Source organism: Helicoverpa armigera, chromosome 20 (assembly GCF_030705265.1).
Source record: "Helicoverpa armigera isolate CAAS_96S chromosome 20, ASM3070526v1, whole genome shotgun sequence".
In the NCBI taxonomy this organism is placed as follows: domain Eukaryota; kingdom Metazoa; phylum Arthropoda; class Insecta; order Lepidoptera; family Noctuidae; genus Helicoverpa; species Helicoverpa armigera.
In genome coordinates this window covers 4,180,768-4,199,201 of record NC_087139.1, presented here as the reverse complement: position 1 = coordinate 4,199,201, position 18,434 = coordinate 4,180,768, and the positions used below count along the sequence as shown (strand labels likewise).

The following is an 18,434-nucleotide window of genomic DNA, read 5'->3' as shown; positions in this document are numbered from 1 at the left end:
ACAATGATGCAACTGCGAAATCAGGACATAAAACCAGACGTCGGGGATCCCGTTAATCTGGTGTAAAGTGGACCCATGCGCACGCGCATTTGAAAGCATTTCGGTTTATCAGTTGGGTGCGGAAAGGCCGCCACTCCGCCGTGGCCCTGGCACCGCCTAGCACCACCCGAGATAATTGTACGCCCATCATATGACGTCACACAGCATTTTGTTGCGTTCAAGGAAAAACGCGTTTTTATGTTTCGACATACAGAGGTGAGGCGTGGAAATTCCAAAATGTTCTCTTCCTCAGACGTAGAAAGTTCTGTTTGAAGTAATTGTACAGTAATACAATTATTTTAGTTCCAGAAGTCACATTCTTTTTAGTTTCAAGAAATAAAAATTGAATTGATATAAATTCTAATTGAAAATGCAAATTTTCTAGACAAGACTGAACTTGATACCAGTTTCTTTAGAAGCATGAAATTAAAATTCATCAAAATAGACTAATTACTACCGATTCTGTTTTTAATATCTGTTTAGTAACATTTTGTTGCTGGCTTCTAAATACATAATAATTGTTTTATCCATCGTTTGTTTGTCCGGGTTACGTCTCAATTTGCAGGACTCGTCCCTTCGTTATCAGCGCAGATAGCGGCATCCCAATCGGTGCCTACACCGGCACTACGCTTATCGCGTTCCACGAACACTTAGCTGCACAAACACTTGCACTTATCGCAAAATGTTTCACAATAGCTCTTCTACAGAAAATACCGATGTAACGGGAACAACATACAAATAATATTAATCCTAACTCGTGATTTTGTCTGTATTGAATTTGTTGAAGCCGCTTCAGAATTCAAACGGGTGTGGATTGAAGATCTTACTCTCTGTTGAAAATTGTTGTAACATAATTGCAAATTGCTGTTTATTTAATTGTTGATTTGATACATAAAGATTCACAGTACTAAATGTTTTTCTAGTCTTGACTTTCAGAGATAAAGAGATAAAACACAAATAATATAGACGTAGTGAAATCTAATATAGACACACTACTGAGTAGAACGAGTATTAGAAAAAATACGGTTCTTTGAACATTTTATTCAGCCCGTAAATAACAAATGAGACGTAATTTCAGATGTAGTCGTAATGTGTGTAGATTCAGCGTCACAAGTTACTACAATACATCAGACAAAGTGTACAATCATGTAACTGACATCAGCTTGGCAGAAGCCCAAGGTTTTGTCAAACGTACTTCATATCCGTGTATCACAAAGCAGACAGTTAACCGATTAGTATGTCATAATTTCTTTCTACGCAAGTTTATTGCATTTGAACACCTGAACAACAAATCGAATTTTCTACTTCTGCTGTGCTGGAATTTTATTTCTCTTTGTTTCTTTTCACTTTGATTTGACGCACATGTCGTCCATATAGATAGACAATATTTTGACTTGTCAACTTTTGACCTTATGATCTTTAACAATAAATTCAAATTAATTTTCAATATAAATCGTAAATTGTTATTATTTTATCAGTATTGTCATTATGATGCAAAGTAATAAAAGTGTGCCTCAATACTTAACTGGTGATATTCTATATGGATGTCTTTAGAAGGGAGACGCATTAAACACGCGACGAATAATAAGCCCGCATAAAATAGATTTTTATACATTTTTATGTGACGACGAGAATAATGCCTCCTGTATAAAACTAATTTGAATAGCGCAACAGGATGCCATATTGTGCATGTATTGTCCCCACATTTGTCTTAAATTACTTTGATAAATATTTATTTTATGTTGATAGCTTATACTTAATCTTTAGTCATTGTTGTAAATAAAGATTTGTTCGTTGATATTACTTCTACTATGACGATTTTGTTTTACAATTTTAATGGTACATCATACAGCATGAACTGTCGCCACCTTTATTTGTTTGAACGATATCTTAATGTCCTAATGTTACTATTGTGTAAAGTCGGCAATCGATGGCGTCAATAGACTAGACTTTTCAGGTAGGTGTCTTACGTTTATCTTATCATCAAAACTATTGTAAATGTTTTGGTCGTTTGAACAATTGTAAGGTATACTAGATTCTCTTATGAGGGATATACAAGTTATAGTTGTAAACATTTTTTGCTGATCCAACTTAGTTACAGTTGCACAAAAATGTTTAGAGTTAAGTGTCAATAAATAATTAGTGATTCAAGGCCTAATTTAGAAAAAATGCTTATCTATGAAAACATTTTCATATCATTAAACAAATGTAAAAATATGCCACAACATAGTACACTATCATGACTTCAAGGAATGATGGGGCATTCAATAAAAATTATCAGCAGCGTCGCCGATAAAATAGAAAGCAAACAATGTTCCACAGTTTTCTTATCGTGATCGCAATACAACCGACATGAGCGTCATTCTAAAAAATTGCAAAGCCTGCAAACTTGCTAGGAGCTATGTCATTTTTGGATATTTATTTATGCGATGTGTCTGGATTCATCAACTCGATGAGACAATTAGAGGCTCACTTACGGCCCACAGTGGGTACAATGGCGATGCAAATAATCGCGATTATGGCAAGGTTGACGTCGGTCGGCGGAGGGTTCGTTCAACTGACCGCGAGCGATGACACGGGGCGCGCGCGCAGCGTCGCGGCGTCACACGAGTGCCTGCGCCGTACCGCCTCCAACACGCCGCAACAACCATCTCAACAGCGATCAGAACGCAAGAACTCATGATGTCGAGGATGATCCTCAAGATCATCTCGAATAACATCATCGTCAACCCTTACACTTACGAGTTCAAAATGCCTGAACATGATATGACGATAATGCAGAAACAATAATGAAGATGACGCAATAAAAATTTAATAATGGTAAACAGTATAATCTGTTTGCGGTAGCGGCATCATTACAAAACGTCAAGGGAATTCCCAGTTTGCATCGCAGCATGTAGGCCTATAACAGATAAACACTTACCGATTTCCTCTAACTGCAATCCAAATAAAACACTTCACAATGCAACAGGAAACTTCATTAATAACTTCAAAAACTTGTCGTAACTTGATACAAGCAAGCGCGATCCCCGCGTGCGCGCAACGAAAACAATCGTTTGACAGATGTCGGTCGGCGTCGGAAAACCCCTCAGAAACTACGCGGCGCAGAGTGTAAATATTATTGCCTCGACTGGACAAAGGTTTTTGTTATCTAAAACTGGTGTCAGCGAGCGTGCACGACACGCGCGGTCAGCGGTAGAACGTGGAGTGAGGCTCGCGCGCCGGCCCCGCCACCGTCTGATAAGCCTGGCGCGACGCCCCCCGGCGACGCCTACGCCCCACTCGGCGCCGCCGCACCAGTGCATCGTAAACACCACCGGCCGCCCCTCGGCACCCGGCACCGGCGGCGCAGCCACCGCCGCCGCCGACCAGACGGGCCCCCGCGCATTATGCACCGCACCTACGCACAATTTCACAACTGCAAGGCACCTCGGCTCGTTGCAGAAAATCAACAACTTTCGATTCCTTAAAAAGACGAGGAAACAGAGACCTGCCAGTTGCGAAATTATGGCGGCAGCCCAGATACCGATGAGAACAATGAGGCGCAAACAAACGCAGCACCTTTTTAGTGTCCTCCTAATTGGGCTGGTGGTGCGTCGGGCAGAAATTCTATATGCAACGCGATCGGTACGTTACATAAACGGAATAATTGAATTAGTGCGAGCATGTCGAGCACGACCAGCCAGGCCGCCGCCACTACCCGACCACTGCACACCTATGGACTCGATCATTGATACTAATAACTGCACTGTATTAAAAGCTAATTACAAAACTTATCTAAATTCGCAAAAGCATAGTAAATCATTCATAGAAGCTGATTCGCTGCTATTCATTTTATTGTTTATGAAGTTATGATCATAGAGGTTATGGTGGAGTCTGCTATCAAATGTGAAAATAAAACAAAGGATAAATATTCTACAATGTGGATCGGCTGACTTTTTTACGATCCACGTAATCAAAAGGAAAAACGGACCATTTATTTAATATGATGCGAAGTGGTTAGCATTGAAGAGATATTATGTTTTTACAACAAGTCATGTGCTATGCATACAAAACAATAGTAACTGAAACACGGTGTTCTTTCATAATAAGTAATCAGAAGCGTGCTACGGACAAAGTTTATAAAAGTCGTGCAATAATCAACCATGCATGTGATGAACTGTTTCCATAAGCGCGCACAGACGAGTAATCAACCATAAATTGGGCAGCAGCGAAAGAGATACATTGAGGAAAATTTTGATTTTTTTGTTTATTTAAACAAAAAATCGGATTAAAACATCATTTTTCATGTGAACATAAGATCAAACAAAAAGATCACAAATGGTCTAAAACTTCATCATCCATGCGCAGAGGGTTCAATGACCTGCTTAGTTAGAGTGCCTATCTACAGCATAATAGATTCTGAACAACTACCTTGTCAAAAATCTTTTAATAATAAATCGTCTCGTTTTCAGGAAATTATCAACATTTCGAATGCTTATGAAGCGATACAAAATGAACAGACAGAAGCAAAATCCAGTAACAACATGACATGCGACCTTTTGCAAATGTATCAGAATTAAGAACTGCGTAGGTGTAGTAAAATACAAAATTGGATTCGAAGAATTGCGGCAAGTAAGCAGCCATTCGAAACCCATTAATTCAGTTATTTACCGACATCCCATGTTATCAAAACAATTTATTGGACGAACGTTCACCGCTTCGGTAAAACCGACTTGGTGACCGAAATAATAACAACCAAAACATAATTATTTAAATGAAAAAAAAATCTGCTTTAAAGATTTTTTTTATAAAAAGATTCGCACAGTATGCAATCTTCGCTGTCTCTGGAGGTCACAACGATAAAATCTTGAGGCGCGTACGCACGTACGAACACGAACATAGAGAACACAAACACCAGACCCGAACATTTGGTTCGTACGTATGGACGGCATATTCGAACACGAACGCAAACACAGTTCGAGTCGAGTTCGCGAACAACAGTCGTGAACTCTATCTTAGTAGCCATGACGGCGCCGTTGGAAGTGGTCGATTGTGAAGTTATTAAAGCGTTTCGAACACCGTCCATACAGAACACACTACAAGGATCGCCGCGAACATGTTTGACGAACAGAGTGTTCGATGTTTGATAGTGGTACGCACGTGCGAACCAAGTTGTTGCATATCATGTAACGCAACAAATTTGTTCGTACGTGCGTACGCGGCTTTGCACAAATTCAATGGAATGACATAAAAGTAAAATATTTATCATCGATAATCCGTAATGGCAAAGCCGACGAAGGAATCTCAAAAAAATGATTTAAATAACATTGAAAACGCAGCCACAGTCGTAAACATTTACGAGTACATTACTCTCAGTAAACTGGCATGCCCGTGCAAATTATCCGCCCGACAATTTATACCACATTGGAGAATTACGTTCTTTGATTAATATTAACCCGAGCAGTTGAACACGGTGAGCCGAGAAAGCAAAACAATAGCGATCAAAATATTTAGAGCACAAAAGCTATTCTGTACCAAACGAGATTGTAGAAGACGTCAGAAAAAACGAGACCCATATTTCTTTGTGAGTTACATAAAATATAAAATCAATGTCGTATAACTCTGTCCATCAACCGAGAAATGTGTCGGGGCGCGTTATGCCCACATAAATAACGAGATTAATCTTTTCAAATAATTTGACCTTTTCATCTGACGAGGGTTCATTAAATAATGGCGTCGGTATTGGTAGTGCGGTTATTGTGCCGTCTATCACGAATTTTGTTGTGGGCGGCAGCAGACTGCCTACAATTCATAGCCCTATTATTCGACGAGTCTTCCAGGGAAGAAATATGATTCTTATGCAGATGATGAGGCTATCTACATTAACAAATTGTAGATAGTTTAATAAGCATAACTGTGTGCATTGTGGATTTTACTTAGCAAAATAACTGTATCTACCTGGACGTCTATTGTTTTAGTCGCAAGTTAAAACATTATGCTATGCAATTATAATTAAGTACATTTAATTTATGCATCAATGCAATAACAAGCTGCGTAGCCAATATCAGGTTTCGAAATCTTTAATTTTCCTTCAAATCCTATTCCGCTAACGGTAAAAAGGTCGATCAAATCTTTTGTGCGTAAATATTTATAACAATAATCTAATGCAATTAGTTCGCCTGCAAGTTTAACTATGACATCTTTTAATAAGGCACTCGAGGCGGAAACGTGGAAAATGTCAGTAATCTACGGAGCGGTAAGCACGATTCTTGCCCATAATCGGAACAAGGACTCTGCAGCTGTTGTAAATATCAGCTCCATGCTTATTATTGTGACGTAATTATTATTGCTTCGTGAAACAAAGAAAATTAAGCTCGCTAATTTATACAGGGAATCCTTTGTTTAGAATTTATAAAAGTTACCTTACTGCACTTATGTAAATGTTTAATTGTAGAGGCAACCTAGCTTCATAATCCCGCGATCAAGATAAATAAACGGTATGGACAGAATGTCCGGCGGAATGCCGTACGAGCCAAACGGGTGACTCATTGGGTACCCGTGGTCAACCGCCGGGATCCTTAACTACCTTTAACGGATCCCGATACAGACAGAACTCGATGCAATTATTGTTGCACCGTTACAATATCTCCAAAAGAGCTCCAAGAAGCAATTTCACTGACAGGCTTTGCGGCATTATTTGTAAATAGGCTTCTCAAAATTTTATGGCACCACATTGTCAACCAATTGTGTTTGACAAAACCAGTGTTGTCGGACAAACCCAACAGTTAACGTAAACAATAGATTAGAAGCCAAAAGCTGCGGCAGAACCGAAGAAATGTTTCTTTTTTTTCTTTATTAGTTTACGCTAGGTTGCGTGCTTGGCTCTTTAAGCCATAAGTAGCCGTAGCTAAAGACGCGATGGGGCGCATCAATCAACCGCGACTTTAAGAAATTCATTTACATTTGGAATGTGTTACCTTATGAAGTCTCATTCATTTTTTTACGCTACATTATTATCCTATCAAACACTAACCCGCTATACAAGTATGCTGTAACCAAAACACAATAATTCTCCAACTGATTTATGAGACAATGAAAATCATGGGAAGATTTATCAGGTTATGTCAAGCATAGTAGAGTTTATGATCGAGGAAGGGGTAAGAATAATACAATGCCATAGACTTTGTACAATATTATCACATTCTATAATAAAACTGATGAGCTTACACAAACAGGAAATTTTAATATCAAACGGATAATAGCAGTCGAGTCGGTTACTAAAATAACTTTATTTGTATCTATTTATTCGTAATTACTACTAAAGACAAAAACGTTTTCCTGTTTCGCCTTAGATTGATGGTCGTCACACTAGTTTGGCGTATTTGTTCAAAACCTTATTTTTATTAAATCTATACAAAAATATTAAGCTTCACACTTATTAGTTTTATAGTAAAGACGACCTTGCGCTGACTTTCTCATGAAATACACAGAATTAGGTATGTGGGAAGTACCGTTTAACGTTTTTCCTCGAAATACTTTATGCTATCGCAAATTCCTCGCTTAAGACATATTTGTTCGCCGAAACTTAGGTATTAATCTTTTTATCTTTCCGCTTCATTTGCATTTTGGTAAAGCCTAATATCCTTCCCAATATTTTATTGGTACATCTTTTAATTTAGATAAAATCAAGACAACAAATGGGACGAAACGAATGCCTATTCCTTATTCCTAGAATACTATTTCTCTTGACAAATACACTACATTTCAATTGCAGACAAATATTAGAGTTTACGATGCTTTTGATACGGATAAACGTCAACATGACATTGTACAACGTGGGTGGTAGGTTATGGTGTGACAAGCTGAACCGGACCGCATGACTTAGCACCACGCGACGGCTACCATGCTCTAACAACTTAATGTGGCCGACATACCTAATCGATTCGACTACAAGCATTTTGTGCAACTAAAACGATTAGGAAAAGAAACAAACACAAGAATAAAACAATACACTGGAATTTGGTAAAAAGCTTCCATCAGTTCCATTAAAGAAAATAATACACAAAAGAAGCTATAACATTTATAATTCAATAAAACTAATTAAGTGGTTCTTTAACTATGATCAGAGGGAACAATATTATATTATAAGCAATCACGATAAAATCTACATTCATTTATTGTTAAGTTACCTTGACTTAAAATTTCATGGTTGTACTTTACAGCTTTATTTGCAAGTCATTATATTTGCTGCAGACACGTAGTCTAGACTTAAGTTACAGTTAAGTATAAATGCCAAGATTTATATCCTAAACTTAGTCTGTGGAATAAATTCACAAAAATACTTTGCTAAGCTGGGCAAGTAATGTGACAACTTTGTCCACCATCCTTAACATAATTTAAGACGTAGAAAGTGATTCGGACCACACCTTTAGCTGCCTCTACAATCTTGTTCTCCCGTAAACCTTGAAAACGGAATAATTGGAAAGCAATGAACACGGAGACAATGGAAAACACTTTATGTAATGGGTCAAAATGGATAACGCAGCCGTGTTATCTTTTAAAGGTAATAAAGAAGTCAGCTTTGGAGTTTATTGTGGCTACTTGTGCAACTGCATAAAACCTCGTTTTGTACCACTACAGCTATCACTTCGTAATATCTTATTGTGTTTGGAGTGCCCAGATTTAATACAGCCAGTGTCCGAACAGTTACAGACATAATACTAAAAGACAAATGAAAGAGTACTACCAAGGAAGAAAAGAATTCATGGCGTGGGAAGATATGTATGCAGTGCGGAAAGAAGTCTTAACTTCAGAACGAAGGCAAAGGACAAATAGTTCTTAATAAGGTAATTTTCTATTAAAATTGTTGCAAGCAGACAATAAGTTTCACATACTACAACCGCGTGCTTTATGCCTGACGTCATCCTCACAGTGCGCGCAGGTGTGCGGGCCGCGAATTTTTTACCTACTTTGGAGAATTGCATCACAACATCTATCCAATGCAATTTATGAACATGATAGAGCTCGTACTGTACCACAAAGGACTATTAAATAAAATATCAGACTGGTTACAAAAACGTACCAGGAATAAAGCTGATCAATTGGATACGCCAAGTGAGCCAGTTACTTAAAATTATATTTTAATTGTGCATGTATTCATTGGATACGTTATGTAAGAACTAGACGAAAATATTAAGTTATGTTAAGTATATTCTATGAATGTATAATCATAAATAGCTTATATCAACATCCAAGTAAAATGTTGGTAATGTAGACATAACCTATCCGAATATGACGCATACATATTTAGTGTTTCCAGATGAGAACAAAAAAGTTAATGTAAAAGTAAAAAAATAAATATAATTTACAGCACGCTTACAGCTAACCAGTAATGGTACAACTATTTGTCATGTCTGTACTAAAAAATATGGCTTACCTACTTCCGATGATTCACTATATTCTTGGAAAACTCTGCGTGTATTAGTATAATGAAGATTATCTAATCCGTTGTTACACGATAGTATCGATAATATCTACTATATTACGGAGAACCACAGACTTGTATTACGCATTTTACTATTAAAAGGACTTCAGAAGATAATATAAAGTTCTGATTTACAACTAAACTGGCATTCAATAATTAGGGTAAAACCAGAAAATTCGCGTAGGTACGATCAAATCCTCGCAATGACTGCGTATAAGCGTCTATTGTCCTGTTCAACGAGACAGAGCTAGAAAGCCCAGACAGCGGTTTTCCTCGACGATATTCAACTAAGACGGATCCCGAGTTCATTACAATTAAAACAAATTGCCTACATCCGGCCCGTATTGACAACAACAGTTTAATAGGTGTTCGTTAATAAAATACATCTGCTCAAGTCAACGAGGTCAATAAATACTTAAAATCAGTTTACACTTCGAGACAATGCATCTGCACGTTGAATTACAGCTGAAGACTTACGTAAAAGAAATAGGTCACCAATTACAGGTTAGATTGCTCCAAATGACAATAGAATAACAGTAATGGTTGTAGTTAATTGTTAAACAATTAAATAAGGCAGGTAAATGGTACAGTGTTGCGTTCTAGCGTGTGGGGATTCCCCAACCACAGGCGAGTTCTTGGAAGCAGTCAGGCGCAGGAGAAATTTCACAAGCACGCGAAGTGGGTCAAGTCAGCCGGACTTGACGTTTTCGCTTCGCAAAGGTTACCATCACCACTGCGCCTGCCCCGCCGCCTGGCAAATCCGGTTGCGCTTGCGCAACTGATAGTCTCGTTTATCAGATCCTAAAAGATCAGTTGTTTCTACAATGAACATGTATTTTATGGACCATTCTAGAGGGATAGGGCGGCTATCAAGGTGTTGAAGTTATCATCATCGAAAGAGGCGGGGATAAGATATCCCCACATATATCTCGCCCCGCCCATGTTGATAAATCTAACAATACGCAACGAAGAAAAACCTATTAATATTCATTGGCGTGTATTGAAACCTTTTAGGTATGATGGTTAGGTATAGGGAAGGCTCACGTAGTAAAGTTACAGTAAGTATTGGGGAAATCCAAGGATTTCATTCATGCATGTTGAAAGTAAACAAGTCTATAACATGACGTCATTGGTAAATATGTTTTCATTTGTTCTGTCCTCTTTTCTGAGTGTTGTTTTTTCAATGTGTCTCCAATTAAAACTAAATGTTAAATGAAATTAATAAAAATATCATGCAACATTATGAAATTACTACTTTAGGTAGGTACCTATCAAGAACGTGTTGCTTAACTAGATGAGTCACTAGAAAAAAAGGAGGTTAAAAACCGAGTATGCCTACATGCACCACAGGCATACGTGACTGAAGACATATCAAGGAAGATATTGGACAACGTGAATACCAATCTAACAACTGTTTGACCTAACAACTTTGAACAAACCTTAACAAAGTTGGTAACATTTCAAAACCTCAAAGAGAATATCCACAGTTTTTATCGGCCGTATAATGATATTAAGTGATCAATAAAATAATATAAAAACTGTACAGTCGTTACATTATAATAATGGTTCAGGTAGCGATGCGAGTTCGTGGAACTTCTCAAGACTCGCGCACTGCGCAGTGGGGCACGATGACGTCATCGCATGACGTCATCCAGTCGGACCACAAATGTGACGTCAGATACGCAGTGATAAGGAGAAAACCTTAGCACGAGACGTGAAATTAAGTCACGAGACTTTTTTTTTATTAAGAACTATTGTATTGTTGTTTTATACATTTTATTTTCCTGTTTGCATGAAATCGTGATACTGCAAATAGAGAAAATTGATAATTATTATCTCTACTGTATTATCGCATAGTGCTATGTTCGTCCTATCTCGAGATAAAGCGCGCGAAACTGTGAGTAGCGCCATCTGTTTCAAACCAACTGAACTGATTACGGCGGTAAATAATGAAAAAAATTGTAACAATATATTTTATTGTGGACGACCATACTGCTCGGAACGTTAACGTTGCGTCATTATCTAAAAATAGGAATAAATTATAGTAGCAATGCGAGTTACAGACAAACAACTCCTGGAACTGCTACTGACGTAAAGATTGTCAAATGTACATATTAAAATACAGACAGGTGTTTAACAATTTCATTTTCTAGAATATTCCATACTAAAGGGAAAATTAACAATGCGTTATTGGACGGTTCATTTACATAAATTTTAATGCAAAAGTGAAATTAAAGTATGTAAATCAGTTCCGAAATAAAGAAAAGGAATTCAAATATTGGCCAACGTGATACAAGTCTCGTTAGATCTAGGCTTCGTCCTTTTCGCACAAGCAACGGACCAATAGCGTTCTAGCCAGTTCCAAGCGACAGGGACCCTATTATTGGTGTCACAACAGTTAAACTATTGTTTTAATTAAATGAGCTGAATTATTTTACACAATAATGAAAATAAAATATTATCCCAAGATTAAAATACTAGAAGGAAATGTATCAACTAATAAAGACCTAGATATTCATGACATTTAAGACAGGATTTCGAATATACTTCAAGGTCAACCAGATAGATAGTAAAAAAAAACTTCAAAGTACATTATAAAACTGACAACAAAAAGTAAAGAGATTGCACCATTCACGCATCGAATAACTGTCCCCAACTTGAGAAAGTTGTTTACGAAGTCACTTCACGTAGTGTCGCGCAAAACTTTGGCTTTGAATGACGCAAAAACAGACGAAAACTTGGGAGGCCTAAAAACTCACCATTGGCTTCTTATATTCATCTGTCTGGTAGTCAAACATGGTAGCGAACATCAGACTGTCGTCTTGCTCGCTGCTGTAGGGGTGGTATGGCACCAGCTGAGACATGAAGACCACTTTCCACTAATATTGTCCAAACTAACGATAAAACTATCCACTAAGGGCTTCAAATGCAAAAGTTCACAATGAAAAGAGTTCGCGAAATTCACGACGCGACAATTCACAATATGATAAGAGTATGAGTCATATGAAGGCTTCTACAAACTGTAGACGTACGCGTAGCTAGAATGTTTTATATCAGACTGAGTCAGTTGGCGCGCTCGTGGCCGGTTTTGTATGATACCAAGCGGCCGCACGGCGCACGCGCAAACAACGCCCCGAAACCAAAACGACGTATGTTCAAACATTTCAACAATTCGCTAACCGAGCCAAATACATTTTTTACGGTTCTTTGAATGAAGAGAAGTTCCAATAATTCAGAGCATAGTTTTTCCATGACACGAGGTGTAAATATTTTTATGCAGTTAAAGAGTATCAGTTGGCAAGAGAAAGAAAACAACTAGTGGGATGACTAAATAATCAGGGATTTCCATTTTCTTTTTATAGAGGTTAGTAAGGAACTGAAGCAATCGAGTTCACAACTTTTTGAGCGCTAAATCTAATTGAAACAAAAGTTTTGATAGAAACCAACATGGTTAAGTAGGCTTAGATAGAAGTACACAGCAAACAAAGTGTAGGTACTAAATATTTTACAGCCACAAAGCCAACAATTATTACTTAAATGAATCATCGAGCAGAACAAAACAAATCGTATTGTATTGGGACTGTTACAATTCTATAACTTTGCAATGGTTGTATGCCAGTCTTAAAAAGTCTCGAAATAAGACGGGAGATCAGTTAGTTAAGGCCATTAACTCAATAATGTCCATCAGAATTCCGAAATAATGAGGTTGTATGCGGCAAACTGCAGCTGGCTGTAGCAATAAGTAACTTATCCGAGGTTCCAATCGATTTGCCCGTAGATATTTAGAACGGCATTTGTTAGAAACGTACACAGTAAGAACTACATAGAATAGTTTGAGACTAAAACATTATTAATCTTATTTGCAGTAAGGATTTTGCTTGACCTACTATCTTACATTGCAAAGAAATTGTTCCGAAACTAGTCTTAATTTTTGGAGTCGCACAACCTTTTTAGGCTTTATATCTTAAAAACAGAAACTTGATGAAGATAATAATAACAGAAACTTGAATTTTGGAATGTAGATTTATCATACATATTTTTATTTCAAATAGGCCTCTGTTCAACAAATTAGAATTGGAGTGATCGAAGTTTTCGACAATCAGGATGAGACATTCTGAATATTCTGATGGGATTACAGCAAATAACAATTTACTGCTCATGTCTTTAGAAGAACACAATCTGTGTATCAAAATGAATTTATTGTTTTCACCTGATCATCACATAGAAATACCAAGATGTTTAATATGTTGAAGGAATTAAAAAGTTATTTTATGATTTCTATCTCGACGACACTAATAGCAACTGGAAACTTTACGCCGACGAAATTGACGTAAATATTACCAACTAATTAATTAATGGAATAAATAATAATAACCAATTAAATGAAATTACGTTAATTACGTATGATTATCTACATATAACGAGCGAATATATAAATAGTACCCACAGTCTGATGTTCTAGTCTATGTTGACAAAAACATCGTATGAATCATTTAAACGATTATAAAATTACAAAACAAATGCTATCTTTCTTCAGTATCGCACAGAACTCCACACTTTTGCCTTAAGATAATTACGCAGCATGTTTATATATTAAAAGAATCATCAGTATAGATTTCAATGTAGATAAAGCACGTGTTGATGTAAATTAAAGACAAATAAATACTAGAGTTAACATAGTATATGACACATCCGTTATTATGGTGTGTGAGTACAGCATGGAAGGAACCACGCCGTCTGATAACCACACGACTGGTCATTACATAAGATCGGCTGATAAACATGACGTCAGCGCTCCAAATGAAACACACCTCTTATCATTTTCAAGGGAAATCGAAGTCAAATCATAAAATACGCTGTATTTTGATAACACCACATGGTGCCCTTTTCCTCAGGAAGCAAACAAAATGAATTCATCGAATCGTCGCTTTCCTAACAATTTGTAGATGATGTCAATTTCAAGCGTGATACAAATATTTTTTTCCATATAATTCTGGAATTTGTTTGTGGACGGTACTCATATCTTATCGAACTTATCAAACAATTTGTTGCAGCACAGTGGTAATATTGCGAACTACGCAATTATCCTTCATCTTTAGACTGCAAATAAAGATCACCTAGAAGTCTTCACCGTGATTTTTAGGACTTCGGGAGATGATGGGACTTCAAGGTGTCTTGCGCAAGGGAGTATGCCAATATTTCAATCGAACCAAATCCAAAGATTGTTCCAGAACAATGATGAAAACGGTCATTAATCAACACACAAGTGTTCAGCGACATAGCATGAGCCTATCGTTAGATCGTGCGAGATAGTTACAAAGAGCGTGAGTCGTTCAACTCCCGTGGCAGTTCAAGGGCCCGTCCTTGAGCAGCAGTCACGCGAACAAATGCTTCCACTAGTTCAGCCCCATTTTCCACGAAAACCGTCGATGTCATGGTTTGAAATAAATATGGTCTCATATTGATATCGTATCGCATCGGATCATTTCTATAATGTTTTTCATTGAAACTTGTAATAACATTTATAACGAATGGTTATAAATTTTATTCTGAAAAGGTCATGGCATTTTCGAAATTATAATTTTCTATTACTCCGAAAGTTAATTGAAAGTGGTCGGTGTTATCAAAAAGCTATTTTTTTCACATAGGTTACAATAAAACCCTATTACGTTAGTTTGTATCTTTTCTTCGTAACAAAATTTCATCATATCATTTAATTTATTCATTCATTCTGCCGATATATTACTGTTATGTTTTCTAAACTTACGACCAATGCTGATGCATTTTTTTATAAAATTATGTACAAAACTTTCTTACTGATGTCTTAACTGAAAGTATGTACATCTTCAGATGCTTGATGACAAAAAGACCTGGATTGGGTGGAATATCATTGTGGGAATGACATCTAAGTCAACAACAAAACATTTGAGCAACACAAAGGAAGTACCAGAACCATATTTGTCTATGTACTCCATCTTGAAATCATTTACAGAAACAATAAATCAGAGACAGTGGAGGTGTGAGGTGCTTGCCCAACCTGAACCCGCGTTAATTGACTTGCTAATCAATGTTTGCGCAGCCCACTAATGCGATACAATTCGATTCTCAATTCCTATTTAGCAGCAAAATATACCGTTGATTGTTTCCGACCAAATAACATGCGTGTTCCAAACAAAGTAAAGGTCAAAGATTCTGTGTAAAAAAAAAAAATATAAAAAAAATAGTTGCCAAGAAGAAGAACATACTGATACCTAGTATTAATTTATCTCAAATTAATTGAATCTAAAACACGTCATTTTATTACCGTCAATAAGTTACAGACGAATAGATAAGTGGGTCATACAGCTCCACTTGGCATGAACGTCAGAGAACATTTAGGTATCGCATATTATAATTGTTTATAATGATGTTGTTTTGGTTATGTCATTTATAGGGCACAGTCTAGTGTTTTCGGCGAAAGACCTAGACTGATTTCTAGTCAATAATTACAATTTATACTTAACAGACCACACACACGACCTATGCTAAAACACAATTTGTAATTTTAATGAGTTAGCGGAAAGATGTTTACTTCTGAAGACCGAACATAATATTCTCGTTCGCTATTATCAGCATTCTTATTCTAATTAGTTAACAGATTTCCTTCAGTTCGTAGAAGTAGATCAAAACAAGCTTAGCCATATAGATTGTAGGTCGTCTTTTTGCTTGTTGTACATTGCATCGCCTTGAGCCAACACATGCCACCGTTGAAGGTCACAGCGTTAAATCGTACCAACCAATTCTACGAACTACGTCTTCTGTTTTAACGATTACGTTATAGAATAATACCACTATAATGCTGAGGATGATGTTTGCAGCCAGTCAATGGTTCCATGATGTGATCAATTTACGTTCATTTGTTTCGAGATTGTTGGTTGGTAGAAATGCGCGTGCGACGCGTGGGCTCGGGACCCGAGTTTTCCTCGAATCGCTGACGTCAGCGCCGAGCGCGGTCATCGCCACTCGACGTTTTCCTGCTATAACCTTTTTCAAACGTGTAGCGGCACCAGTTTTATGGAAATTAAAGTAGTTATTAATGGTATTATTTACCCTAATGTACAGGTAAAGTACCGTTATGTTAAGAGGAATGGACCAGACATTTGCCTTGAACAAAACTAGTGCGTTAAGAACTAACGATTATACAAGTTTCTATCTACATCTTCAGTTGCAAATTGAAACTGTGATCCCGGGGCTGGGCTCGTCAGTTTTTGTGGCAGGCATTCAATCATCGGTAGCAAAAACATAATTGGTGCAACGTGCTATTTTGCACGAATTCAAACTTCTTATGCACCAAGGGTTTCAAACAAACAAAAGTTACTCGTTTGGATTTCTACGCTGAATCTTTGACCTTAGTATATTAGTGGTTAGAATCAAAATATTTTTAGGAGAGCCAAACATACTATTTCCTAAATATTACTTTAATAGGAAGTCTGCGACCATGAAGCTTATTTTGATATTAAAAATGTCTTTTAATTATTGCTATTATTGGTGCTAACACTGGTTCAGGGCAAAACCACGATAAGAGTAACAAACAAGTCGAACGGAAAAGAGGGGGAATACATGCCTAACTAAGTTTACATACATAGTAAGGTACCTACTGTTTTACAGAATGACAATTAAAAATTTGATAGGTATATTTTTGTTATTGAGGCTATATTTTTTTTTTATTATTTTTGTTAATAAGACTTCATCCAAGATCAAAAATGATCCAAATGCGAATAAAATACTTTTTACAAAAATCGAATCTAAAAAGCAAAAATAGGTATACAATACACTTTCAGGAGCATTACTTTAGAAGACGATGTATAGCTAGAGGTTGCAGCTAGGTTTATTAACCACTTTCAAATATTAGATAAACATATTACAGTTACAGCCTTTTTATCGTCCCACTGCTGGGCACAGGCCTCCTCTCACACGGAGAAGGATTGAGCATTAATCACCACGCTTGCTCAATGCGGGTTGGTGATTTCAGACTATATTAGTCCAGGTTTCCTCAAGATGTTTTCCTTCACCTTTTTATCAGCCATTGGTGTCCAAGACATACAAACTTAGAAAAGTTGCATTGGTACTTGCCTGACCTGAAATCGAACCCACGCCCCCATACTCGAGAGGTTGGTTCTTTGCCCACTAGGCCACCACGACTTACTAGGCCACCACGACTTAGATAAACATCCGAATCGAGAACCTCCTCCTTTTTGGTTTTACTTTAAAAGGGTGTTTCTCTTGGTCCTGTAAATCCATTTATCTATTGTCCTGTTGTTGCAATATATTATGGTGTAGTTTCCTATATTATAGGTCATTAACATCAGTAAGCATGCTCCTTTAGAAAGGCAATAGTAAGTTCGTTGTACGTGAACTTCTTCACGTACACCTCTTTGCGATATCTAAAGAGAACTTTGGATATCGGTGGGCAAGATGTGGAAATAAATATATGAAGTAGCATTATTTTTTGTAGCACACACATGTACTGTGTTTATGGCAAAATATTTACTCCCGTCAAAGATCCCACTCGCGTCTAATGGGAACTCTATCGCGCACTCGGATAAAACGTCTTCCGCGATACATGGCTCTATGATTCTGAAAGATTTTTGAAAAACAAACCCTTGAGTAAAACTGAAACATAACTTAATGCTAACTTTTAACCACCTCAAAAGTTTCGTACAAAGCTTCTACAACCCCTACCACTTTAACCCTGGGGGTGTTCCGAGTGAGAATTCGTGATTAGGTACAGTGATTAGTCATCCATAAGTTGCCTTCACTATTTTACTATTTTGTTTAGTCTTATCAACGCAATTTATTTTTAACTCAATTGGTACTTATTGATAATCGATGTAGCACTTATACATTATAGTATTGCGTATCATATTGTTTGATTACTTAAACCAAAATG

At 37.1% G+C, this 18,434-nt stretch overlaps 1 protein-coding gene across 4 annotated transcripts in view; it reads right to left on the bottom strand.

Moving 5' to 3' along the window:
- LOC110380441 (transcription factor kayak) overlaps positions 1 to 18,434 on the bottom strand; it is a 32,912-nt gene that overhangs the window by 11,376 nt on the left and 3,102 nt on the right. The window contains exon 1 of one of the 4 annotated variants that reach the window (XM_021340437.3): positions 12,265 to 12,593. The exons of the other annotated variants lie outside the window; for them this stretch is intronic. Coding sequence (XP_021196112.2) covers positions 12,265 to 12,369 — 105 coding nt within the window. The 5' untranslated portion in view covers positions 12,370 to 12,593. Of the gene's footprint in view, positions 1 to 12,264; positions 12,594 to 18,434 lie in introns of those variants that run through there. 4 annotated transcript variants of the gene reach the window in all.